At 51.7% G+C, this 27,509-nt stretch overlaps 1 protein-coding gene across 1 annotated transcript in view; it reads right to left on the reverse strand.

The window, feature by feature from the left end:
* The window catches only part of PRODH (proline dehydrogenase 1), an 80,766-nt gene extending 61,401 nt beyond the window's left edge, over positions 1–19,365 (reverse strand). The window contains exons 1-2 of the mRNA XM_075569027.1: positions 18,880–19,365; positions 13,558–13,766 (exon numbers count right to left, since the gene is read on the reverse strand). Coding sequence (XP_075425142.1) covers positions 13,558–13,766; positions 18,880–19,236 — 566 coding nt within the window. The 5' untranslated portion in view covers positions 19,237–19,365. The remainder of the gene's footprint in view (positions 1–13,557; positions 13,767–18,879) is intronic.
* Between the last annotated feature and the right edge of the window lie 8,144 nt (positions 19,366–27,509).

Here is a 27,509-nt window from a genome sequence, read left to right on the forward strand (position 1 = left end):
AGGACTGACGACCATATTACCAGGGGGAGTGCAAAAGATGGCCGTCTGGTGTTGTTATCCCGACCGAGACCAGAACGACCAACTGTTCTCGCTGGAGAGTGAGCCTGAAGAAGAAGAGGTTCAGCGAGGGTATAGAATACTACCCGAAGTGAGGGAATGGACGGCTAAGATCCCTATTCGAACCCACGTATATGTGCAGAATCTCTCCCCCTTTCCGATGGAGTTTGATGTCGACCAGAAGTTGGGATGCATATATCCGGTCAGCCCGGTGGGAGCCACACCTCAGGTGAAGGCGGCGGCCGCGCACGAGCGGATAGTCGATCTGGACTTCAACTTCGGCGAATCGACCCTGTCCACAGAGTGGAAAAAACGGTTGACCACCCAGCTGATGCAACGACGACATGTGTTCTCCACGAGCGAGATGGATGTGGGGTGCAGCCGCAGTGCCCAACATACCATTCGGATGAGTGATGCCACCCCGTTCCGGGAACGTTCTCGTCGCCTTGCCCCTCGGGATGTGGACAATGTGAGGAACGCCATCCAAGACATGGAAACCGCTGGGATTGTGACGGAATCACGAGGACCTTATGCGTCGCCCATAGTGGTGGTGCGGAAAAAGAACGGGTCCGTACGACTGTGTATCGACTATCGGACACTGAACAACCGCACGATCCCGGATCAATAATACCTTCCGCGCATTGAAGAGATCCTGAATGCGAGTCACTGGTTTAGCGTGCTGGACCTCCGATCAGGGTACTATCAGGTGCCCATGACGGCGGAAGACCAGGAGAAAACGGCTTTCGTCTGCCCCCTGGGATTCTATCAATTCACCCGTATGCCCCAAGGTATATGTGGGGCGCCTGCTACGTTCCAAAGGTTGATGGAAAAGACAATCGGGGACATGATTCCCCGGGAGTGCCTGGTGTACCTGGACGACATCATCGTCTTCGGAAGGACTCTGGAAGAGCACGAAGAGCGGTTGTTTAAGGTGATCGATCGTCTGGGAAACGAAGGGTTGAAATTGTCCCTAGACAAGTGCCGATTTTGCCATACCTCGGTGACCTACGTGGGGCACATCGTGTCCGCCAAAGGGATCGCCACCGACCCTGCCAAGGTAGAGGCCGTGGTGAACTGGCCTCGCCCAGAGAACGTCACAGAGCTGCGATCCTTCCTGGGGTTCTGTGGGTATTATCGCCGCTTCGTGGAAGGGTACTCGAGCAAGGCTAAACCCTTGAACAATCTGTTGAAGATATACCCTTCCGAGACCGGGAAGAAGGCTGTACCAGCCCGCCAACCGTTTGGTGACAAATGGACCTCTGAGTGTGAGCAGGCCTTCCTGAAGCTGAAGAAGTGTCTGACCGAAGCGCCTGTACTTGCTTATGCGGATCCCGAACAGCCTTACGTCCTGCATGTGGATGCTAGTCTAAATGGACTAGGCGCCGTCCTGCACCAGAAGCACCCGGAGGGCCTGCGGCCGGTAGCTTACATCAGCCGAAGCTTGACACCCAGTGAGCAGAGATACCCCGTCCACAAGTTGGAGTTTCTGGCTCTCAAGTGGGCGATCACCGAGAAGCTCCACGATTACTTGTACGGTGTCACCTTCGAGGTAAGGACGGATAACAACCCCCTCACGTACATCAATACGTCGGCCAAACTAGATGCAGCAGGCCACCGATGGCAGGCCGCCCTCAGTAACTACAGCTTCTCCTTGAAGTATAAGCCGGGGCCATTGAATATTGGGGCGGACGCCCTCTCCCGAAGACCAGGACTACTCGCTACCCCCGATGAGGAATGGGAAGAACTTCCCGGCCCCGGAGTGCGGGCTATGTGTAAAACTGCAGCCATAGTTAATGACCAAGTGGCCTTCTCCGAGTTACGAGTGATCGACTCTTTGGGATGCCAGTCGCAGGCTGTCCCCGCCGCCTACAGCGACCCAAAAGGGATGCACCTCACGCACGACAAGGTGTTCCGGTGGAAAGATCTGGTAGACTACCAAATTCGAGATCCGGTCACTAGCATCATCCGGCACGCCGTTGAAAAAAGGAACCCAGCCCTTCTGAAACGTGCGCCCAATGACTTGGTGGCCTTACTCATGCGAGAATGGGACAAATTTGAAGTGGACAACTGCTTGCTCTATCGGGTGGTGCAATATCATAATCACCCGGATAGGAGACAACTAGTCCTACCCAAGAACTTACAATACCTGGTGTTGAAGTCCCTACACGATGAACACGGGCACCTAGGTGTAGAGAAGACTTTTGGGCTAGTCCGAGACCGGTTCTTCTGGCCCAAGATGAGGGAAGCGGTGGAACAACACTGCCGCCGTTGTTCCCGGTGCATTCAACGCAAGACGTTGCCTACCAGAGCAGCTCCCATGGCCCATCTTAAGAGTTCTGGTCCGATGGACTTGGTGTGTATGGACTTTTTATGTATTGAACCTGATAGCCGAGGCATCGGTAACGTGCTGGTCATCACGGACCATTACACCCGATATGCACAGGCCTTCCCCACAAAAGACCAGAAGGCTATCACAGTCGCGAAAGTTCTATGGGAAAAGTTCTTCGTGCATTACGGTCTTCCAAACCGACTTCACTCCGACCAAGGGCGAGATTTTGAGAGTACTCTGATCCGAGAATTACTTAAAATGCTGAACGTCGCCAAATCCCGGACGACTCCGTACCACCCCGAAGGAGATGCTTTGCCTGAACGATTCAACAGGACCCTGTTGGACATGCTTGGAACTCTGAAGGGAACGCAGAAAGCAGAATGGAGTCGTCACGTAGAAACGTTGGTACACGCGTACAACTGTACTCGCCATGAGTCCACTGGGTTCTCCCCGTACTTCCTCATGTTTGGGCGGGAGGCAAGACTCCCCGTAGATGTGCGTCTTCGAGTCTCAACGGATGGGATACACAATGCTACCCATTTCCAGTATGTGCAAAGGCTAAAGGACAGTTTGCAGCAAGCTTACCAACAGGCTGAGAAGTCTACAGCTAAACTGAATGCTGGCAATAAGAGACGATACGACAATAAAGTCAAATATCGAGAGTTACGTCCTGGGGACGCTGTGTTACTTCGTAATTTGGGAGTCCCCGGAAAACATAAACTGGCAGACCGATGGAGAGATGGCGTATATGAGGTAGAGTCACAGATGCCCGGCCTCCCGGTCTATCGCATCAAAGACACAGACGGCCGGGTAAAGGTGTGGCATCGTAATCACCTTCTCCCTATTCCCCAAGTGGGAGGCGAAGAAGAAGAAATACAGGCCACACCGCTCAACGGTGAGTCCGATCTATCAGAGGTGGGTCAAGAGACTGTAAATAACGAGACCCACTCTGAAACTCCTGAAGACCCTATGGAGGGACCCTCTCAAAGGGACTATTCCACAGAAGGGGCATCTCCCGGAGGAGCTACGGGTAAAGGGCCCCGTAGGCCAACGCCTACTAAGGTGGCACCAACAGGCCAGCCTTTGGATCCACAGAGCCCGTGCTTTGTGCCTAACAGAGACTGTTCAGAGACATTTCTCCCCTCAAGGGACGAGGCTGAGCCTCAGGACTGTACTTATTACTCCCCAGAGGGAGTTGCTGAAGAACAACTCCGTAGGAGCCAAAGGGCCAGGTACCCTCCAACTCGGGTAACCTATGATCAAATGGGGGCACCCCAGTATGAGGCTCAGCAGTGGTCTCGGAGCAAAATCCAATCCGTGATTGTGATGCTCACAGAATTGTGTAACCTTGTTTAAAGTTGATGCAATGTGCTAAGTTGTATTCGTACCAGATGCATTTTTATTATATAACGGTTGTGTATAGTAGTAAGTTATGTGGTCCAAGCGGGGACGTTGGAGTTTCAGCAGGGGGAGGATGTAGCCAGGTCCCCCTCGCGCACTCGCCCCCTCCTTTGTCGTCCCCCCTCGCGCACTCGCCTCCTCCTTCACTGTTGCGAGCGCGCGGTGTTGCTGTGCGGCCGGTTGCTAGGGAAGTGGGTCGGGCGGTTGCCGGGGACGCGAGCGGCGAGCAGGCCGGTTGCCGGGGACGCGATCGGGCCGTCGCTAAGGCCGCGATCGCGTTGCCACCGGCCCGGCGGCTAGCGGAGCAGGGCGCCGCCATGACAGTTAGCTCGCGCATGCGCAGGATGCCAGCTAGCGCGGGAGGCCCCAGATAGCTCGCGCATGCGCGAGGATAGACGGCCAGCCCCCAGGGTGCATAGGGGCAGAGACACCTGACGCCAGGGAGCCAATAGGGCTGAGGGATTTGCCCGGGAAAGGAGAGATACTTTTCGCGGGGTTTTGCAGTGACACAGGCAGTCAGGATCCGGACCAGCTAGGGGTAAGAGGTGGATGCAGGGGTCAGTGACCCTCTGCATTAGGCCAGCAGCCCCCAGGCCCCCAGTTAGGTCCTGAGCCACTTAATAGCTTGTGGAGTATAGGGACAGGCCCTAGATAGGGACACTGACCCATTTATTGGTAGCTTAGTCAGGGACACAGTGCTAAAGCCGTGCGGCCCTGCGAGGTGGGTTCTGGGCTCAGAACACTATCAAAGACCCTGGGACTAGGTGATATTATCCGCGCTGGAATTCACCCAATGCGGTGTGGAGGACAACGTCGGATCGGGCGGAACTCCGGTGATATCGCGGTACCCGTGGCTGGAGCCCGGGCAGGTAACCTGCAACTCACGTGCACCAACCAGGCCTATCACCAGACATAGTGGCTGCGCAGTCACACATACATATGCAGACATTGGTATATGATTTTGGGAGTGCAAGACATTTGGGTGGGGGTTACTGGACACAGGGTGGGGTCACTCTGCGGGAGGTTAGCGTCCGCCGTGACGCCTAGAGGTGGTAGCGTCCGCCGTGACGCCTAGAGGTGTTAGCGTCTGCCGTGACGCCTAGAGGTGTTAGCGTCCGCCGTGACGCCTAGAGGTGTTAGCGTCCGCCGTGACGCCTAGAGGTGGTAGCGTCCGCCGTGACGCCTAGAGGTGGTAGCGTCCGCCGTGACGCCTAGAGTGGTTAGCGTCCGCCGTGGCGCATGTGTTGAGATGTAATGTGATAAGTTGCTGCATGTAGTAAAGTTAATAGTTATATAGAGCTGTCTGTGTGGTCATTGTGTATTGTCCTGCGAGGAACTACTTCCCCTCTGGTGGGAGCCATCGCAGGTGGAGGCGCTGCATCATTAGTATTGTAATACATTGCCCCAGGTTCCCTTAGCGGATGCTCAGCCTTCTGTGAGCCAACAGGTATTGCACCACGCACCCCCTTGGTAACATTGCATGTTCCCTCCACGCACGCGGTATATGCGATTGGGTGGGGTGATATGACCGTTACATACACATAGCAGTGTTAGTCCAGTTGCTATAGATCAGGGGTGCGCAAACTGGTGGGCGGGAGATTGTGCTGGGGGCGCGGGCAGTTGCAGAGGCTCCGCGCTCCTCCCCACAGCATTTAAATTAAATGCTGGGGATCGCGTGAGGCCTCTGCCACTCTTTACTTACCCAGATTCAGGCGCTCTGTGACGTGTCGCCATGGCAACGCACTGCGGCGTCATTTGACACAGCTCTAAGGCAGGGAGGGGGGCGCGTGAAGCGGCAGTGAAGACAGGAGGGGCACAGCAGACGTTTGCGCTCCCCTGCTATAGATCAAAATAAATGAGTACTTTGGTTTTAGGTTATACCATTTTTTTTTTTTTTTTAACGAACAATTGATATTTAAAGGACAAGCAAGAGAACTCTCGAAAGCTTGTCCTTCAATATTGTTAGTTGAAATTAAAAAAAAAAAGTATCGCCTAATACACAAACTAAATGCCAAGCAGCAAAGAGATCTTTAAAGATTGATTTGCTTAAATACTTCCCTGACAGCTCCATACCACAAATTTTTAGTAAAGCAATGCAGATTACATAAAGGCACTGCCTCCATACAAACCAATAAGGTTTCAGGGGCTGGTCCTGTTTCGCAACTTGATTAAAAGCCAAGCGTTCCTACTTGGCTGGCACGGAAATGCAGTTACAGATGTAGTTCTGCTAAACAATCAGGTCAAGCTGAATCTGATTTACATTTCCACTTCATTGCACAAAGTACAGCTTCAACATTAACACTTATCCAATCAACATTCATGCCCTTGTAAAACCTGCCTGTAACAGACGTGAAACAGATTTAAATCCAATTTGTACCTCGCTGATTAACCAGGGCAGAGGTTAAAAGAAACCTTACTATACGGGTAATAAATGATTTCAAATCTAGCAAAAATTCACAGCACAGGCAACAAAGATTTCAATCTTAAGTTGCAGTTATTGTAAAGTGTGTGGAACAGAGGAAGGAGAATTTAAACTAGAAAATTAGAAGCTAAAACAGGACATGGTGAAAAATCATTAGATCCAAAACCTGAGATTCGGTGTATACATACATAGAACCATTTCTGCCCTTCAAATTCTTAGCTTACTGCCTCAAAGTGGTGGAAAGGTAGCAACAGGGGTTCAGGAACGTTTGTAGTGGCACTGCTGGTGTTTGGTATAACCATACCATGAAAGCTAAAGTGGAAAAGGCACTTGCAAACATACAGAGGAGGATGGCATGGCAAGCAAGGCCTCAACCCCCAAACATACAGAGGAGGATGGCATGGCAAGCAAGGCCTCAACCCCCAAATACGCAACACAGAAGAAAAACGGCCCCCAGGCTCCGGACGCTGGTTAGTACCTGGCCTTGACAGGCGTTCAGGAAGAAGGCATGTAGATGGTGCCAAGAATATGTGGAGGTTAAACAAAAGCTGTCATTCAAACCTAAATCTGGCTACCTACTGTACAACTCCCGAACTCTCTCCAGTGAAGTAGGACTGCAAGGTGAACTAGAAAAGATTAAATGGGATATTGGTCTTGGTGAAGAAAGAAAGATGAAGGCCTTGCGCTCAAAAGCAGACCCCTATTCTAGAGATACAGAAAATAGAAGAATCAGTGGAGAAGGCTTCATCGTGAACAGTAGATCGATGGAGAAAGCAGTGAACCGAAAGTTCTTTGGAGCAGTCAGAAACATTCAGTTGACAAAAGATACAGGCTTCAAATCACCAAAGTGTATGTCCTTACATCAAGTCACAAGACAATGAAGTGGAAGACCTCTACCAAGTGGAATCAACCAACTTAACGGAAATTGTCACCTCAAGATCATTATGGGAGATTTTAATGAAAGATTGGTGCCCAGCAAAGTATGGTTATGGTAATAAAAATTACCATGGAGACAGATTGGTAGAACTTGCATAATATGAAAACAGCTTCTCCCCCATATGCTCCCCTCCTCACCAGCTTCTCCGCTACATGCCCCCTCTTTCTGTCTTAACCCAACCTTACTCTCCCCTTTATCTCACTCCCCATGAGTGGTGCAGATCCTTACGTGGCAGCGACAGAGGGAGCCCACCCAGCCAGTTATTGCGGAAGTTAAGCCTGACTGTTTGGACCACCTAGGTGGGCTCCCCCTACCACTATTCACCCCACAACACAGATAGGGCCTGAGGAAGGGGGGTGGAGAGTGGGCCTAACTGGGGCAGCCTGGAAATAATAATTTGGTAGGCCGGAAGTGGCCCGCACTTTGCCCACCCCTGGAGTATAACCTAGCTCAGGGGTGAGTGGCAGTTATAGAGATCCCGCGGTCTCCCCCCAGGCATTTAAATTAAATGCCGGGGGACCGCACGAGGCCCCTGTAACACACTTACCTTCCTGCGACACCGTCATAGTCACCCGGTGTCAAATGACAACGCGGGGTCGCGTTACCATGGCAACGTGACGTCATTTGACGTCGGGGCCGAGCAAGGGGGTGGGGGACACGAGGCCCAGAGGAAAGGAGGCAGGGGTGCGCACGGGGAAAAGTTTGCGCACCCCTGACCTAGAGAAGGTGATCAACTATTTGTTTGCGCCAATTACATCTGAATCCAAAGATGGAAGAAAACTGATTAAAAAGATGAGACGCCAATAACAGCAGCAAAGAATTTCAACTAGAACTGAAAAAAAAAAAAAGGTTTTAAAAAAAAAATCGCTTTAGCTTGCTCAAAATGCATGCGCCCACTTCTATCTAGAATCTCCAGTTCTTCATTATGGTTTGTTAAAGCGCAAAACAAAAACAAACAAAACAAAAAAACTGGAGCAACCACCAAAATAAGAATACACATCTGATCAGAAAGCAATTACTGAGGAGACTAGAAATTAAGCAATTCCAAGATGCAGCAAGACATGTACCATGTGTCTTTCCAGAAGTGACAAAAGCAATAACACTTGGGAAGAATGGGAGGGCTCCCTATGAAGATGGAATTACAACTGCACATAATTTGAAGAACACAAGGAAAAAGTCCCTGGTTGCAACACTTTACATGAGGCTTGAACAGGAAAATTGCCACGGTTCCCTCAACTACCCCAGAATTTACAGACTCCCTTTGCCCTTCCATTTTGCTTATGTTTATTCTTTATTTTTCTACCCATTCAGTTCTGAAAGAAGTTCACATTATCAGATTTTTCTGTTTTGCGGTACTTAGTGTGGTTGTGTACAGCCCTTTTGCATTGAGAAAGGTCCTTAGCAGGACCAAAAGGTCAATTGAAGATACTGTAGCACATCATCTGCTATTAAAATTTGTGCTACTGTACATTTTAGCAAGTCCTGCGAGTGGTGGACCCTTTATTATCTGCATTTTGACCCCTCACTGGGCTCAACACACAAGGGAGAAATATAAAAATAAATAGGATGTCTGAACCCAGACATTTTTTGTTAAAACTACAAAAAATAAAGCCTGGCTTTAAATAAGTGGGGTAAAAAAGGTTTTTCAAATAAATATCCAATTCATATTACAGCTCCATTATTAGAATTCCATATATAGCGTCTTGTAGTTTTGTCGATCCCCAAGAAAACACACACAAAATAAATAGATAAATAAAATAAAGTGTTGGAACGCCGTTTTTCTGAGCTCTCTCCCCAAAACAGCCAATTTTTATACAACATTGAATGCTCTATATCAGATTGCTCAAATCTTTCAATGATAGGGTACAGATGTAGCGAAACTTCCTGCCCTCTGCGCCCAGGACGAACAAGCAAAAAAGGTCTGTGGCGCCAGGCACAGTGCTGCCGCAACCGACCTGCTCAGGGTCCATGCTTCCGAGTTGTGTACCTTTTTGGTGGTGCTTAAAACATTCAAAGCCAATATTTAAAAAAAAATAAAAAAAATGCTGAATTCAGAGTACATTCATCTGGTTTTAGCTTCTTAAACATGCCATACTAATATGTTCACTTTCGGGCCATGTGGCAGCTTTAACTTCTGTTGCTAGAGGGGTCTGCTTTTCCAGTCCTTATGGCAGCAAAGGAGCCAATTACATTTCTTTCAAATAACAAACAAGAACAGATGTGAGCCGGGGTGGTGCTACTCATGTCGCTGAGATGCTAGGTGGGCGACTCCAGTTCTCAAGGGCTACCAACAGGTAAGGTTCTCAGGATATCCCTGCTTCCGCACAGGTGGCTTAATCAGTTGCTCAGTCATATATAGCCACTTGTAATGAAGCAGGGATACAGGCAGTCCTCGGTAAACCAACGGAATCCGTTCTGGAAGTAGCGTTGGATGGTGAAACCGTTGTAAAGTGAGTCCCGCCTTATGGTGCCGAGACATCACGTGACACCCCATTGTTATGGCAATGGAAGGCACGTGACATCACATAGCAGCCCCTCCCCATTGTCATGACAACGCAGCACCATATGACGTCGCGCAGCCACGTTGGTGGGATTTTCAGGGGCAGATGCAGCCGTCAACCGGAGAGTTACCAGGTAAACCCCTAGCCCGGAGGTATGTGGCCAAAACCCGTAGTCTCCGGGTCAAACCCGGAGCAGTGGCAAACCTTCCTACCCCTGACGTATATCCACATAGAATGCAGTCTCCATGGGTAATGCATTCCAAATTGTAACTGCCCTTACTGTAAAGAACCCTTTCCTTTGTTGCTTTCCTTTCCTTAAGGGATGGCCCCGAGTCCTTTGTACAGCCCTTGGGATGAATAGTTCTTTTGAATGCTCCTTGTATTGTCCCCGAATATATTTGTATATAGTTATCATATCCCCTCTTAGACACCTATTTTCTAATGTAAAAAAATCAGTTAGCTAGCCTCTCCTCATAAATCAGATTATCCATCACCTTTATTAATTTGGTGGCTCTTCTCTGCACGCTCTAATTTCATAATGTAATTATGGAGTGGTGCCCAAAACAGTACTTCATATTCAAGGTGCACCAACAGGTCTTTTCGAAGAAGAGAATGCATTGGGATAGTGCAGGGGTCTCCAAACTCAGTCCTCAAGAGCCGCTAACAGGCCAGCTTTTATGGATATCCCTGTTTCAACACAGGTGGCTCAGTCAAAGACTGCGCCACTGATTGAGCCACCTCTGCTGAAACAGGGATATCCATAAAAGCTGGCCTGTTAGTGTCTCTTGAGGACTGAGTTTGGAGACCCCTGGGATAGTGAATAAGGAAGGTACAGTACAAAATTCCATAGTAAAATCACCTATAAAAATACCCACACAAAAGATGCCTGGAAATCGCACCGGAAGTGCATATGAATAAATAAAGCGTGGTCGGAGCGCAATGATGACACATGGAACCAAATGAATGCAGAGTAATAAAACCAAATCGAATAATGCTACTGGCCCCATTGAGGCTTTCCCCTAACTGCACAATGGAACATATGTAATAAAATATCTAGCTAAGCCAACAGCTTGATGACCTTAGAGATAGAGGCTTGAATCTACAAGGAGATGGCTGAATAATGACCTCAATCATAAAATCATGTCCTAATAACTGTGTGGGTGTACAGGTCATGCATACGACATCCATCACAGATTGCAGCTCCCTCCGACATTATATAGTTCCCTTTAGTTAGAAGGCTCCTTTGTGTTCCTATTTATCACACTAAGCCACCATGAGCCATACAGCAAAGTTTTACCAAGGGAAGCCAAATTTGAGGTGCTAAATATATCTTTTGTCATGCAGCTGAAGTTTTCATATCATAGAACATAGTAATAAATGAGGGTGTCTAAAGCTTGAGAACACAAAGACCATCCTTAAAGACTTTACACTACACTTCTATTTTCCAATGCGCTGACCTACTTTCAGATAAGCCATTTCGCCCGTGTATCTTTCTTAATCAAATTCTCATTTAATTTCAGCCTTCAAGCTGGATTTTTGTTGAACGGCACGGAGTACATCGGCTTTTAAAGAGCTAGTTCCCCTTGGCATGTCTTTTTTTTTGTACATCGTGACAATATGTGCCCTTTTTCATACTTTAAATCTGAAATAATCCTCCGGTTTACCATTTTGGGGATATTAGAACAGTACAAGGACCTCTAAACTTGGATTCCATTGCAATATTCTAAAATCTGCTTCTCCTACATCCATTTTGCTACACATCAATGGAAAGCGTTTTGAAAGAATTGTGAATTTTGTCTGTGCTTATTCTATTGTCCCCTCCAGAAGTCTTATAAATGACTAAGAAACCAAAACAGGTACTTAACCACTTCTATAAACTGCAGGCTCAGCAGCAGTTCACTTGTGCATGGGCAATGCTAGTGGCATATATAGTGTTTCATCACTATAATTATATATGTTCCCAACTTGAACCGCACCTTTATTTCTGCAAACAAAGGTGTTGTCCTGAAGAGATCTCTAATCTTTCATTAAGGGCATAGTTAGTGGCATGTTGTAATCTCACCTATTGGCAGCGTTAAATGCCCGAAGATAACAGAACCATCTTATATTGAGACACACACAGGTATTCATTAGGTGTGGTATGGCAGAGGTTTGGGAGTACAACTCCTGTCTGGATCAGTTACACTTCACGTGATATTGGGCACGTCACCCTATACCGGCCTAGGATCTAATAAAGCAGCAATCTCCCTCTCCCCGACAAGTTTATAGAAGTTTAACTCCGTTGGTATCTTATCACAGGATGTTCCGCACAGCTCTTTATACATTTTTTTATAAAAAGTTCTTACAAATTAATAAAACCATTGTCTCAAATACAGCCACCAGGGTCACAACTAGAAAGTTGCAATTTCATAACACGATTAGCCAATTCGCTTGTTAAAAAATATTTTTTGACTGGCTAATTTCCAAGTGCTATGTGATGAACACTTGTATTTAGCAGATTAATTAAACCCTATTCAAGTAAAGTGTTCACTAACCACTTCCAATCTGAATTGCATTAGAATGGTGTTCAGGCAAAGGAAGAACTTCAAGGTCATTCTTTCAATGTCCTTCCTTAGTATATATATATATACACACACACACACACACACACACACACACACACACACACACACACAATGCTCTCAGTTTTGTGACATTTCAAGAGCATTTGCTTGTTTGGCTAGAATAGGAAAGATTAAATTTCGCCCACTCTAAAGTGAACCGTTTTTATGCATTTACTTAATTGCAAAAAAAGGCTAGTTTTAAATCGATGATCAGGCAGACCGCTACAACATAGCAGCAATCAAAACAGGTGGAGCATCTCTACTTCAGTTTACGTGAGCTGGGGGGGCAATCATGTCACTGTGACTGCAGTGATCACACCACAAAATGGTTAACGTGTTTTTACATCCCATTGAAAGGAGCAATGAGTCCTTAGACCCAAGGGTACTAATGGCAGTGACCTGTTTAAGGGGTTACAACATCTGTATCAGGGGGGTGCTAGATTTTCGGGGGGGGGGGGCTGTTACAGAGGTCGCGCGCTTCCCCGAAGGCAGTTAAAATAAATGCCAGGGATTGCGTGAGGCCTCTAACTTCTTAACTTACCTTGGTTCCGACGAGTCTCCATGGCAACCAGCGTCATGGGTCATGTGACATCATGTTGCCATGGCAACATGACGTCATGTTGCCATGGCAACGTGACGTCACATGACCCAGCGACGTCAATTGATGCCGGAGCCATGCGGGGGGAGGGGGGCAGCCGGAGGGGAGAGAAGAAAGGGGGGCGCATGAAGTTATGTATGCGCGTCCCTAATCTGGATGACAGATCTTTTTTTTTTTCTTTTTAAGTTAGTTCGCAAACATGAGCTGAGAATTAGGAGGGGTTTGGATTCCTCTGGCTGCTCCCTTTTGTTTGAGTTCATGCTATTCAACAAGTGTTTGCACAGCCAGAGCTCCCTTCCCCTTATCTTTATTGGCTCTCTGAAAGTGACAGGGTGGGTCAAGGGTAAATAAAATACTTGATTGACAAACAAAATCGTTGCTTTTAGCATGGTTAGGACAGGGGTGGCCAACTCCAATCCTCAAGGGCCACCAACAGTTGAGGTTTTAAGGATATCCCTGTTTAAGCAGTCACTGAGCCACGGATTGTACCACCTGTGCTGAAGTATGGATATCCTTCAAATCTGACCTGTTGGTGGCCTTTGAAAACTGGAGTTGGCCGCCCCTGGTCTAGGAAAACCAAATGTTATTGGTAAAATGTTTACCGTGGTTATTTCTCTTTTTCCGCTACATGGGATCACATCTTCAAGTGTCATTTTAAAACCAAAAACAGCTACATTGATACATGGGAGGGACCCACTAATGTACTCACGCAATCTCTTTCTTCTCTGCCTCTTCTGGAGTAAGATCTTCTTCCACACTGTAATCCAAGACGGACCCAACTCCAAAAGCTCGATTGCGTCTGATAATGGGCTTGATAGATTCCTGGTCCTCACCCGCAACAAACTGCCCATAAAAAGTCATCTTCATCATCTCCTTAAAGAGCTTCTGGCCAAGAATCTTTTTAGACAAGTTCAAAAGCTTAAACGGAAAAAGGAAAACATAATAAAATGTAGCTGTGAGTGAGTGATTTAAAGTTTTTACACATGCAAGTTCTCAAAATCATAAGAATCATCTATGCAGATGGAATTCTTCCTGGTTTCAATCGATCTCATGTATACGAGGTGTACGTGCGCCAATTTCATTTTATTTCCCATTCATATCAGGTTTACAGATGTAGCAGACCTCATTATTCCCATTAATGCAGAATAATGCAGTAAACATTGCACACGATAAGGAGAGAGCACGCATGGTTTCCATGGCTCATGTTGCAAAACAATAACGCTAAAGCATTTATGCATCGTGTTAACGTGAGTAATAACGTGAGCTGTACATGTACTTCTTGATTATGCCAAATGTACACAGCACAACTGCGACCTTTTATAGCATGCGCTCTGTACCACCAGCCTACCCCCCCCCCCCCCAGTAAATGGTTTTCAATACTTCACCACTGGAGGCTTCTTTTTGCGCTCGGTTTATAGATTAGAGATTTTCATGCTGGTGTAAAGGTCGCCTTCAAGAGCAGAATACACCACCAATTTCCATTTAGGATACTTACCAAATACTAACCCACATCTCACAGACACCACTACATGAATTATATATGTAGTTATTATATATGTTGTATTTATTTTTTAATCACCAATACCCAATACTTACCACTGCTTATTCACCCTTCATCTTTATATATCATGTATTTATCACTGTTTATTTACATGTATAATATATAAGTTTACCATTCACCCTATGCACAAAGTACTCACGTGTGTTATGCACTTGAAACTACACTGTTGGTGACCAATTAGCTAGCCCCGTTTTTCCTTTAAATAGCATGGATAGGGGAGTGCTCTAATCAGCCTAAGAAGAAGCTTGACAGCGAAACGTACGTTGGCAAACCTCAGAACGCACTGACGTCATTGGTGACGCGTCCCGAGACTTCCGGGTTCGTCACTTCCGGTTACTCATGGTCTCCAAACACTGAGAAGGTTTCCGGTCTACAGACTCTCACGGTCTGTATTTTATGCGCCTCAGGGGGGTAGAGTATAGGCTATCTGCAATTTTATGGCACAGGTTTGTGTTGCATACATGATACTGTATAAATCACCTTCTGTTCTCGCATGCCTTATGCCCTAGTACACCTCACAATTATATGGTACATAGACGCACAAGACACATCACCATCCACAGAACCAGCTTGATGTGGATACATTGCAAGGGCACTGTATACCAGTACCACTGCTCTCATTTATTGTACATGCATGACTTTTTCAGAGTGTGTTTTATCCTGTGATAACTTGGACTGCAGGAGTTTTGACGTTTACTAATTGTGAGGGTAATACTGGGCACAAGACGCTGTCTGCTAAAACATCAGGGCAGATTATCATGCTGCCTTGTTGTTAGACTCGCAGCACTGGTTCCTTAGAGTTTTTTACAGTCATAGACCACATACTGTATACTGTTCAGCCAAATAGTTCATCTAGTTTATGCAGAGAGGGCTCCGGGCACAAGTCGTTGTCAAAAACATTGTGGCAGTGATTAGTTACCTGCTACCTTGTTGGACTCGCAGCACTGGATTAATGTGTAACATTATATATGGACATGTTGCAACCGCACTATACTTTCTCTAAACATATTTTGGTATACACTTACCTTTAATATTAGAGGATATTCAGATAACCTTTAACTGCATTAGATGTACTGTTCCATTGGCTCACCCCACCTTCATTGCATTTTAATTTGCCGCTTGATTAGGAATTATTTATTTAGGACATTTATTTTATTTGAGGATATCTCCCAATAAAGTTGTTTTTATTTATACTCACCTTACAATACTCAATTACTACTGTGTTCTATATAAGGTTACTACGTATATCTCTTACATCAGTATCATTGGCCAGTTGAGTGCTCCCACTATAGGGGTTCTTTTTCTCCTTGTGTTTTATTTACATGTATAGTCATTTTTCAGTTTCACACCTTTATTTACCAACGATTATTCATTTATTTTTACTCAGACCCTGTGTGTATATTTGAGAAGTCATCCGCTCTTATAACCCTTTTCATTGTATTTATCTTGTGGCTATTCAAATACAAGAGGGAGTGCACAGGAGTTCCTAGTCATCCGAAATGCGGGTACATCTCCATATTTTGATTACAATATTCTGACCGCTGTGATCTACGATGTATAAAAACTGATGTCCATTGTATTGTATATGTACAAATGCTGTAGCCTTCCCTCTTCCCGTAATTCCCACCAATTGTGATTTTACCAGATTATATGAGTCAATGTAACCGCCCCCCCACCCCTTTATGTATCCTCTTCCCTAAATTCTGAAAAATGATTAATAAAAACTTTAAAAATAAATAAATAAAAACCCACACTGTCTCACTCGGGAGAATACTTCAAAATGCTTAAAGAGTTGAACGTCCCGCTGGAGAAAAAAACATTCCAGAAAATACTAGAATTTAAAAAAAAAAAAAATGAATCACTGCCCTCTAGCGAAATGGCCCACATTAAAATAATTCAGAAACCCGGGAAGAACCAATCACTACTGGAGTAATATAGACCAATTTCTCTGATTAACCAGGACATTAAACTCTTTACCAAAATAATGGCAAACAGTTTGGCCCAGGAGATACCCACAATTATACACCCAGACCAATCAGGGTTTATTAAAGGCAGATCCATGGTGAAGAATATAAGAAAGGTCATCTCCATAATATAGTGGGCACAAATAAATTAAATAAAACACTCCGCTTTAATGGCCATTGATGCAGAGAAAGCATTCGATAATATACATTGGGACCATGCAATATATACACTGAAAATTTGGATTCAAGGGAAATTTTAACGAGGTAATAAGGACCCTCTATCGCAGCTGGATGACTTTCTGAAACCTTCACACTACACAGAGGCACGAGTCAAGGATGCCCATTGTCCCCCTTACTCTTAATCTTGCTATAGAGGCTCTTGCCCACTGAGACAGCTACAGTAACAGAATGTTAGGGAATAAAGATGGGGAAAAACAACTTAGAGTTGGCAATGTTCGCGGATGACGTTCGTCTATTCCTATCTAACCCCAATAGATTACTTGAGAAGATCCGAGATCACAAGGTTCGGCTCCTTTGCTAGATTTAAAATAAATGTACCTAAAACAGGGCTCATGTACATAAACACACTGGATAGACACAAAAAACAGGCTACTGATAAATGTAACAAAGGCCCGATTAAATACCTAGGAGTATACCTACAAGTAGATCTCATTAAACTATATGAGAATAATATCAAGCCAATAGTTAAAGTCCTGGAAGAGAGGAGATCCTGGATGACATTTCCACTGTCGTTCTTTGGTAGAGTATGTGTCAAAAATGATATCATTCGCAAGGTTGCTATACCCCGTCCAAACCCTTCCCCTGCTAATCAAACATAGCGATGTCAATGAACTTCAAGACCCAGTACATGCCCGCCCCGCTCTCCAGAAAATGGCAGAAAGACAGACAGCACCCTCTGTTGGTTTCACTCACCACGAGTTCGGTGTCTGTATTGGAGTCGCGGACAGACATGGCGAGTACCGGGGTGCAGGGAGCAGTTAAGGCCGGTACTGAGGCCTGGTGCGCGCGTATATACACACATACATATATATACATATATATATATGTAAGCTCCTCGGGGCAGGGACTCCTCTTCCGAAATGTTACTTTTATGTCTAAAGCACTTATTCCCATGATCTGTTATTTATATTATCTGTTATTTATTTGATTACCCCATGTATTACTACTGTGAAGCGCTATGTACATTAATGGCGCTATATAAATAAAGACATACAATACAATATACATACATATATACACATACATACATACACATATACTAGCTGATATACCCGGCGTTGCCCGTGATGTAATATTCTGCTCCCCCCATCCTCCCTCTCAACTCCCTTCCCCCCCCTCTTCACAGCTGTTCAGGCTTCCCCACCCCTCTATCCTGACTCCCTCCCCCCCCTCTCTCCCCCCTCTCTCCTGACTCCCTCCCTCTCTCCTGACTAACTCCCCCCCCTCTCTCCTGACTAACTCCCCCCCCTCTCTCCTGACTAACTCCCCCCCCCTCTCTCCTGACTGAATACCACCCCCCGCCTGTTCGCTGTGCGCCGCCATCTTACCAGGGGCAGCTGCAGGAGGAAGGGGGTCCTTCTGGAGGCTGCCTGCCCACTGCCTGTCCCCCGCCGGGGAGGGAAGTGAGCATTGGCGGCTGGGGCAGGAGGGCCGCGCCGCGCTTCCCCTCCATCCGGGAGCCGGTGGGGGGGAGGGAGAGGGAGTTGGGTGACGTCATAGAGCCGGGTGATGTCATAGAGCCACCAATCTGATTGGCCAGAGGCTGAGGACCAATCAGATTCACCGCAGCTAGTACCAACCTTTCGATTTTATATATTAAGATATACACATATATACGCACACGTATGCATATACACACACCCTACTTATGTGCGTACACGCTCCCCATGTGTATGTGTACCCCCCTATATATGTGCAAACCCACACACTCCCCTATGTAGGTGTGTACTTGCACATATATATGCGCGTGCCTGTCCCTATGTATGTGTACCAGCGTGCCCTATGTGTGTGCACCCCTATGTATGCACGTACCTGCGCCCCCAATGTATGTGCGTAACCCCCTATGTATGCACAGCCCACTATGTAGGTGCGTACCTGCGCACAACCCCCTATGTATGTGCTTACACGCGCGCAGCCCCTTATGTGTACGTAAGCGCCGCCCCTTATGTGCATACGCTCACCCCCCTATGTCGGGCTGTACTATGTCACACAGACACACAGTATAAATATAGCTGCGCAAATAGCCAAAAAGGCGTGTGTGCCGAGCACCCGCGTTCTTAGTCAAACTTCTTTGCGTATTGTCACTGAAATTGTGTTTTGATTTTTAATTAAAAACATCACAAATACAATTTCTGTGACAAAAGACAAAGAAGTTTGACTTAAAATACGCGTGCTTGGCACATGCGCGCGCGCACACACACACACACACACACACACACACACACACACACACACACACACACACACAATAAGCATCTTACTGTACCTGCTGATTCCTGTCCACCAGTACATCCACAGAGCAGAGCCAGAAGACCATTAAACTCCTCAGCAGCTCCCAGCTGGCTTTGCTCCTATAGGCTTCCTGAGTGTTTTCAAAGTTCAGGGTGGCAGCCGGGCAAGCTTTCAGCAGCAGGTTCTCACTCCTCTCTATGTGATCCACCACCTGGGACCCCACCTGCCACCGCTTCCCCCCGGCCTGACCCTTCACACGCTGTGCCTTGGCATCCGAGGAGCCTTGCACCTTGGTGGCGGCAGAAGTGGACCTCGGCCTGGCACACGCCCAGCCGGGGCTCCTGATGCCCATGGCAGTTTTGAGGACGGGGGTCATCTTGCTGCACGACATCTCGGTCCACTGCACAGCCTCTGACACGCGTGAAGTGTGGCAAGACACTGAAAGGGCCCGCTCAGGCAGTGGGTGCCTGCACAGCAGATAAGCCTTTCCTCCCTTGCAATCCACACCCCCCAATATACCTGATTGGTTAGGGCTGTGGAACAGAAACTGCAGGCGGCCAAACCCACTGTCACTTTGTTACTATGTTACTTTATGTAGTTACTTTGTTACTATGTTACTTTATGTAGTTACTTTGTTACTATGATGTCACTGGGCCCGATGTTGCTGCACTTCTGGCGAGGTAGAGAGGGGAGGAAAATGCACATGATGTTAACAAGTGCAAACTTCACCCTCCGGTGACTCCTGCACACAGCACCCCACTCTGAAGCAGACCCCGTGTGTGGCATGAGGGAGCAGGCTGGCCCCGTCCTCGGGCTGCCAGGCTGTTTTCCTTTCGGTCACATGCATGTTCCCGCGGGAAGCGGAAGGGTTAACAGTTAAGGAGATATTGGCATTGCCAGAGCCCACGGACATGACCCTGTGCGGGGGAGAGGCTGGCACCTGAGGTGCTCACAGGCATTCGCTTCAGTCGCTTTAACCCACTTGCTGCCAGGGGCGGTGCGGTGCGGTGCTGGACACGGCAGCGAAGAGGTTAACAGGATGTCTTAACTTAAAGTAAAAGGGGGAGATTTTTGCAAAGTTATGAAAAAAGCTCTTGTTTATTGTGGGCTGTCAGGTGGGTGTTAGTTCCTGGGGGTGGGGCTGTCAGGCGGGTGTTAGTTCCTGGGGGTGGGGGCTGTCAGGTGGGTGTTAGGTGCTGGGGGTGGGGGCTGTCAGGCGGGTGTTAGTTGCTGGGGGTGGGGGCCGTCAGGTGGGTGTTAGTTGCTGGGGGTGGGGGCTGTCAGGTGGGTGTTAGTTGCTGGGGGTGGGGCTGTCAGGCGGGTGTTAGTTGCTGGGGGTGGGGCTGTCAGGCGGGTGTTAGTTGCTGGGGGTGGGGGCTGTCAGGTGGGTGTTAGTTCCTGGGGGTGGGGGCTGTCAGGTGGGTGTTAGTTCCTGGGGGTGGGGGCTGTCAGGCGGGTGTTAGTTGCTGGGGGTGGGGGCTGTCAGGTGGGTGTTAGTTGCTGGGGGTGGGGGCTGTCAGGTGGGTGTTAGTTGCTGGGGGTGGGGGCCGTCAGGTGGGTGTTAGTTCCTGGGGGTGGGGCTGTCAGGTGGGTGTTAGTTCCTGGGGGTGGGGGCTGTCAGGCGGGTATTAGTTCCTGGGGCTGTCAGGTGGGTGTTAGTTGCTGGGGGTGGGGGCTGCCAGATGGGTGTAAGTTGCTGGGGTTGGGGGCTGTCAGGTGGGTGTTAGTTCCTGGGGGTGGGGCTGTCAGGTGGGTGTTAGTTGCTGGGGGTGGGGGCTGTCAGGTGGGTGTTAGTTCCTGGGGGTGGGGCTGTGAGATGGGTGTTAGTTGCTGGGGGTGGGGCTGTCAGGTGGGTGTTAGTTCCTGGGGGTGGGGCTGTCAGGTGGGTGTTAGTTGCTGGGGGTGGGGGCTGCCAGATGGGTGTAAGTTGCTGGGGGTGGGGGCTGTCAGGCGGGTATTTAGTTCCTGGGGGTGGGGCTGTCAGGTGGGTGTTAGTTGCTGGGGGTGGGGGCTGCCAGATGGGTGTAAGTTGCTGGGGGTGTGGGCTGTCAGGTGGGTGTTAGTTGCTGGGGGTGGGGCTGTCAGGTGGGTGTTAGTTGCTGGGGGTGGGGGCTGTCAGGTGGGTGTTAGTTCCTGGGGGTGGGGCTGTCAGGCGGGTGTTAGTTGCTGGGGGTGGGGCTGTCAGGTGGGTGTTAGTTCCTGGGGGTGGGGCTGTCAGGTGGGTGTTAGTTGCTGGGGGTGGGGGCTGCCAGATGGGTGTAAGTTGCTGGGGGTGGGGGCTGTCAGGTGGGTGTTAGTTCCTGGGGGTGGGGTTGTCAGGTGGGTGTTAGTTGCTGGGGGTGGGGGCTGTCAGGTGGGTGTTAGTTCCTGGGGGTGGGGCTGTCAGGTGGGTGTTAGTTGCTGGGGGTGGGGGCTGCCAGATGGGTGTTAGTTGCTGGGGGTCGGGGCTGTCAGGTGGGTGTTAGTTGCTGGGGGTGGGGGCTGTCAGGCGGGTGTTAGTTGCTGGGGGTGGGGGCTGTCAGGTGGGTGTTAGTTCCTGGGGGTGGGGGCTGTCAGGTGGGTGTTAGGTACTGGGGGTGGGGGCTGTCAGGTGGGTGTTAGTTGCTGGGGGTGGGGGCTGTCAGGTGGGTGTTAGTTGCTGGGGGTGGGGGCTGTCAGGTGGGTGTTAGTTGCTGGGGGTGGGGGCTGTCAGGTGGGTGTTAGTTTCTGGGGGTGGGGGCTGTCAGGCGGGTGTTAGTTCCTGGGGTGGGGGCTGTCAGGCGGGTGTTAGTTGCTGGGGGTGGGGGCTGTCAGGTGGGTGTTAGTTCCTGGGGGTGGGGGCTGTCAGGTGGGTGTTAGGTGCTGGGGGTGGGGGCTGTCAGGTGGGTGTTAGTTGCTGGGGGTGGGGGCTGTCAGGTGGGTGTTAGTTGCTGGGGGTGGAGGCTGTCAGGTGGGTGTTAGTTGCTGGGGGTGGGGGCTGTCAGGTGGGTGTTAGTTGCTGGGGGTGGGGGCTGTCAGGTGGGTGTTAGTTCCTGGGGGTGGGCGCTGTCAGGTGGGTGTTAGTTCCTTGGGTGGGGGCTGTCAGGCGGGTGTTAGTTGCTGGGGGTGGGGGCTGTCAGGTGGGTGTTAGTTGCTGGGGGTGGGGGCTGTCAGGTGGGTATTAGTTACTGGGGTTGGGGTCTGTCAGGTGGGTGTTAGTTGCTGGGGGTGGGGGCTGTCAGGTGGGTGTTAATTCCTGGGGGTGGGGCTGTCAGGTGGGTATTAGTTCCTGGGGGTGGGGGCTGTCAGGTGGGTATTAGTTGCTGGGGGTGGGGCTGTCAGGTGGGTGTTAGTTCCTGGGGGTGGGGCTGTCAGGCGGGTGTTAGTTGCTGGGGGTGGGGGCTGTCAGGTGGGTGTTAGTTGCTGGGGGTGGGGGCTGTAAGGTGGGTGTTAGTTGCTGGGGGTGGGGGCTGTCAGGTGGGTGTTAGTTGCTGGGGGTGGGGGCTGCCAGATGGGCGTTAGTTGCTGGGGGTGGGGGCTGTCAGGTGGGTGTTAGTTGCTGGGGTTGGGGGCTGTCAGGCGGGTGTTAGTTCCCGGGGGTGGGGCTGTCAGGCGGGTGTTAGTTGCTGGGGGTGGGGGCTGTCAGGTGGGTGTAAGGAGCTGGGGGTGGGGGCTGTCAGGTGGGTGTTAGTTGCTGGGGGTGGGGGCTGTCAGGTGGGTGTTAGTTGCTGGGGGTGGGGGCTGTCAGGTGGGTGTTAGTTGCTAGGGGTGGGGGCTGTCAGGTGGGTGTTAGTTGCTGGGGGTGGGCCTGACAGGTGGGTATTAGTTCCTGGGGGTGGGCGCTGTCAGGTGGGTGTTAGTTCCTGGGGTGGGGGCTGTCAGGCGGGTGTTAGTTGCTGGGGGTGGGGGCTGTCAGGTGGGTGTTAGTTGCTGGGGGTGGGGGCTGTCAGGCGGGTGTTAGTTCCTGGGGTGGGGGCTGTCAGGCGGGTGTTAGTTGCTGGGGGTGGGGGCTGTCAGGTGGGTGTTAGTTCCTGGGGGTGGGGGCTGTCAGGTGGGTGTTAGTTGCTGGGGGTGGGGGCTGTAAGGTGGGTGTTAGTTGCTGGGGGTGGGGGCTGTCAGGTGGGTGTTAGTTGCTGGGGGTGGGGGCTGCCAGATGGGCGTTAGTTGCTGGGGGTGGGGGCTGTCAGGTGGGTGTTAGTTGCTGGGGTTGGGGGCTGTCAGGCGGGTGTTAGTTCCCGGGGGTGGGGCTGTCAGGCGGGTGTTAGTTGCTGGGGGTGGGGGCTGTCAGGTGGGTGTAAGGAGCTGGGGGTGGGGGCTGTCAGGTGGGTGTTAGTTGCTGAGGGTGGGGGCTGTCAGGTGGGTGTTAGTTGCTGGGGGTGGGGGCTGTCAGGTGGGTGTTAGTTGCTAGGGGTGGGGGCTGTCAGGTGGGTGTTAGTTGCTGGGGGTGGGCCTGACAGGTGGGTATTAGTTCCTGGGGGTGGGCGCTGTCAGGTGGGTGTTAGTTCCTGGGGTGGGGGCTGTCAGGCGGGTGTTAGTTGCTGGGGGTGGGGGCTGTCAGGTGGGTGTTAGTTGCTGGGGGTGGGGGCTGTCAGGCGGGTGTTAGTTCCTGGGGTGGGGGCTGTCAGGCGGGTGTTAGTTGCTGGGGGTGGGGGCTGTCAGGTGGGTGTTAGTTCCTGGGGGTGGGGGCTGTCAGGTGGGTGTTAGGTGCTGGGGGTGGGGGCTGTCAGGTGGGTGTTAGTTGCTGGGGGTGGGGGCTGTCAGGTGGGTGTTAGTTGCTGGGGGTGGAGGCTGTCAGGTGGGTGTTAGTTGCTGGGGGTGGGGGCTGTCAGGTGGGTGTTAGTTGCTGGGGGTGGGGGCTGTCAGGTGGGTGTTAGTTCCTGGGGGTGGGCGCTGTCAGGTGGGTGTTAGTTCCTGGGGTGGGGGCTGTCAGGCGGGTGTTAGTTGCTGGGGGTGGGGGCTGTCTGGTGGGTGTTAGTTGCTGGGGGTGGGGGCTGTCAGGTGGGTATTAGTTGCTGGGGTTGGGGGCTGTCAGGTGGGTGTTAGTTGCTGGGGGTGGGGGCTGTCAGGTGGGTGTTAGTTCCTGGAGGTGGGGCTGTCAGGTGGGTGTTAATTCCTGGGGGTGGGGCTGTCAGGTGGGTATTAGTTCCTGGGGGTGGGGGCTGTCAGGTGGGTGTTAGTTGCTGGGGGTGGGGCTGTCAGGTGGGTGTTAGTTGCTGGGGGTGGGGCTGTCAGGCGGGTGTTAGTTGCTGGGGGTGGGGGCTGTCAGGTGGGTGTTAGTTGCTGGGGGTGGGGGCTGTAAGGTGGGTGTTAGTTGCTGGGGGTGGGGGCTGTCAGGTGGGTGTTAGTTGCTGGGGGTGGGGGCTGCCAGATGGGCGTTAGTTGCTGGGGGTGGGGGCTGTCAGGTGGGTGTTAGTTGCTGGGGTTGGGGGCTGTCAGGCGGGTGTTAGTTCCCGGGGGTGGGGCTGTCAGGCGGGTGTTAGTTGCTGGGGGTGGGGGCTGTCAGGTGGGTGTAAGGAGCTGGGGGTGGGGGCTGTCAGGTGGGTGTTAGTTGCTGGGGGTGGGGGCTGTCAGGTGGGTGTTAGTTGCTGGGGGTGGGGGCTGTCAGGTGGGTGTTAGTTGCTAGGGGTGGGGGCTGTCAGGTGGGTGTTAGTTGCTGGGGGTGGGCCTGACAGGTGGGTATTAGTTCCTGGGGGTGGGCGCTGTCAGGTGGGTGTTAGTTCCTGAGGTGGGGGCTGTCAGGCGGGTGTTAGTTGCTGGGGGTGGGGGCTGTCAGGTGGGTGTTAGTTGCTGGGGGTGGGGGCTGTCAGGTGGGTGTTAGTTGCTGGGGGTGGGGGCTGTCAGGTGGGTGTTAGTTCCTGGGGGTGGGCGCTGTCAGGTGGGTGTTAGTTCCTGGGGTGGGGGCTGTCAGGCGGGTGTTAGTTGCTGGGGGTGGGGGCTGTCTGGTGGGTGTTAGTTGCTGGGGGTGGGGGCTGTCAGGTGGGTATTAGTTGCTGGGGTTGGGGGCTGTCAGGTGGGTGTTAGTTGCTGGGGGTGGGGGCTGTCAGGTGGGTGTTAGTTCCTGGAGGTGGGGCTGTCAGGTGGGTGTTAATTCCTGGGGGTGGGGCTGTCAGGTGGGTATTAGTTCCTGGGGGTGGGGGCTGTCAGGTGGGTGTTAGTTGCTGGGGGTGGGGCTGTCAGGTGGGTGTTAGTTGCTGGGGGTGGGGCTGTCAGGCGGGTGTTAGTTGCTGGGGGTGGGGGCTGTCAGGTGGGTGTTAGTTGCTGGGGGTGGGGGCTGTAAGGTGGGTGTTAGTTGCTGGGGGTGGGGGCTGTCAGGTGGGTGTTAGTTGCTGGGGGTGGGGGCTGCCAGATGGGCGTTAGTTGCTGGGGGTGGGGGCTGTCAGGTGGGTGTTAGTTGCTGGGGTTGGGGGCTGTCAGGCGGGTGTTAGTTCCCGGGGGTGGGGCTGTCAGGCGGGTGTTAGTTGCTGGGGGTGGGGGCTGTCAGGTGGGTGTAAGGAGCTGGGGGTGGGGGCTGTCAGGTGGGTGTTAGTAGCTGGGGGTGGGGGCTGTCAGGTGGGTGTTAGTTGCTGGGGGTGGGGGCTGTCAGGTGGGTGTTAGTTGCTAGGGGTGGGGGCTGTCAGGTGGGTGTTAGTTGCTGGGGGTGGGCCTGACAGGTGGGTATTAGTTCCTGGGGGTGGGCGCTGTCAGGTGGGTGTTAGTTCCTGAGGTGGGGGCTGTCAGGCGGGTGTTAGTTGCTGGGGGTGGGGGCTGTCAGGTGGGTGTTAGTTGCTGGGGGTGGGGGCTGTCAGGTGGGTGTTAGTTGCTGGGGTTGGGGTCTGTCAGGTGGGTGTTAGTTGCTGGGGGTGGGGGCTGTCAGGTGGGTGTTAGTTGCTGGGGGTGGGAGCTGTCAGGTGGGTGTTAGTTGCTGGGGGTGGGGGCTGTCAGGTGGGTGTTAGTTGCTGGGGGTGGGGGCTGTCAGGTGGGTGTTAGTTGCTGGGGGTGGGCCTGACAGGTGGGTATTAGTTCCTGGGGGTGGGCGCTCTCAGGTGGGTGTTAGTACCTGGGGTGGGGGCTGTCAGGCGGGTGTTAGTTCCTGGGGGCGGGGGCTGTCAGGCGGGTGTTAGTTCCTGGGGGTGGGGGCTGTCAGGTGGGTGTTAGTTGCTGGGGGTGGGGGCTGTCAGGTGGGTGTTAGTTGCTGGGGGTGTGGGCTGTCAGGTTGGGTGTTAGTTCCTGGGGGTGGGGGCTGTCAGGTGGGTGTTAGTTGCTGGGGGTGTGGGCTGTCAGGTTGGGTGTTAGTTCCTGGGGGTGGGGGCTGTCAGGTGGGTGTTAGTTGCTGGGGGTGGGGGCTGTCAGGTGGGTATTAGTTGCTGGGGGTGTGGGCTGTCAGGCGGGTGTTAGTTCCTGGGGGTGGGGCTGTCAGGCGGGTGTTAGTTCCTGGGGGTGGGGGCTGCCAGGTGGGTGTTAGTTCCTGGGGGTGGGGGCTGCCAGGTGGGTGTTAGTTCCTGGGGGTGGGGGCTGCCAGGTGGGTGTTAGTTCCTGGGGGTGGGGACTGTCAGGTGGGTGTTAGTTGCTGGGGTTGGGGGCTGTCAGGTGGGTGTTAGTTGCTGGGGGTGGGGGCTGTCAAGTGGGTGTTAGTTCCTGGGGGTGGGGCTGTCAGGTGGGTATTAGTTCCTGGGGGTGGGGGCTGTCAGGCGGGTATTAGTTGCTGGGGGTGTGGGCTGTCAGGCAGGTGTTAGTTCCTGGGGGTGGGGCTGTCAGGCGGGTGTTAGTTCCTGGGGGTGGGGGCTGTCAGGCGGGTGTTAGTTCCTGGGGGTGGGGGCTGTCACGCGGGTGTTAGTTGCTGGGTTTGGGGGATGTCAGGTGAGTGTTAGTTCCTGGGGATGGGGGCTGTCAGGTGGGTGTTAGTTCCTGGGGGTGGGGGCTGTCAGGTGGGTGTTAGTTGCTGGGGGTTGGAGCTGTCAGGTGGGTGTTAGTTGCTGGGGGTGGGGGCTGTCAGGTGGGTGTTAGTTGCTGGGGTTGGGGGCTGTCAGGTGGGTGTTTGTTCCTGGGGGTGGGGCTGACAGGTGGGTATTAGTTCCTGGGGGTGGGCGCTGTCAGGTGGGTGTTAGTTCCTGGGGGTGGGGCTGTCAGGCGGGTGTTAGTTCCTGGGGGTGGGGGCTGCCAGGTGGGTGTTAGTTCCTGGGGGTGGGGGCTGCCAGGTGGGTGTTAGTTCCTGGGGGTGGGGACTGTCAGGTGGGTGTTAGTTGCTGGGGTTGGGGGCTGTCAGGTGGGTGTTAGTTGCTGGTGATGGGGACTGTCCGGTGGGTGTTGGTTTCTGGGGGTGGGGCTGTCAGGTGGGTATTAGTTCCTGGGGGTGGGGGCTGTCAGGTGGGTGTTAGTTGCTGGGGGTGGGGGCTGTCAGGTGGGTGTTAGTTGCTGGGGGTGGGAGCTGTCAGGTGGGTGTTAGTTGCTGGGGGTGGGGGCTGTCAGGTGGGTGTTAGTTGCTGGGGGTGGGCCTGACAGGTGGGTATTAGTTCCTGGGGGTGGGCGCTCTCAGGTGGGTGTTAGTTCCTGGGGTGGGGGCTGTCAGGCGGGTGTTAGTTCCTGGGGGCGGGGGCTGTCAGGCGGGTGTTAGTTCCTGGGGGTGGGGGCTGTCAGGTGGGTGTTAGTTGCTGGGGTTGGGGGCTGTCAGGTGGGTGTTAGTTGCTGGGGGTGGGGGCTGTCAGGTGGGTGTTAGTTGCTGGGGGTGTG

This window comes from Ascaphus truei, chromosome 13, assembly GCF_040206685.1.
Source record: "Ascaphus truei isolate aAscTru1 chromosome 13, aAscTru1.hap1, whole genome shotgun sequence".
Classification (NCBI taxonomy): Eukaryota; Metazoa; Chordata; class Amphibia; order Anura; family Ascaphidae; genus Ascaphus; species Ascaphus truei.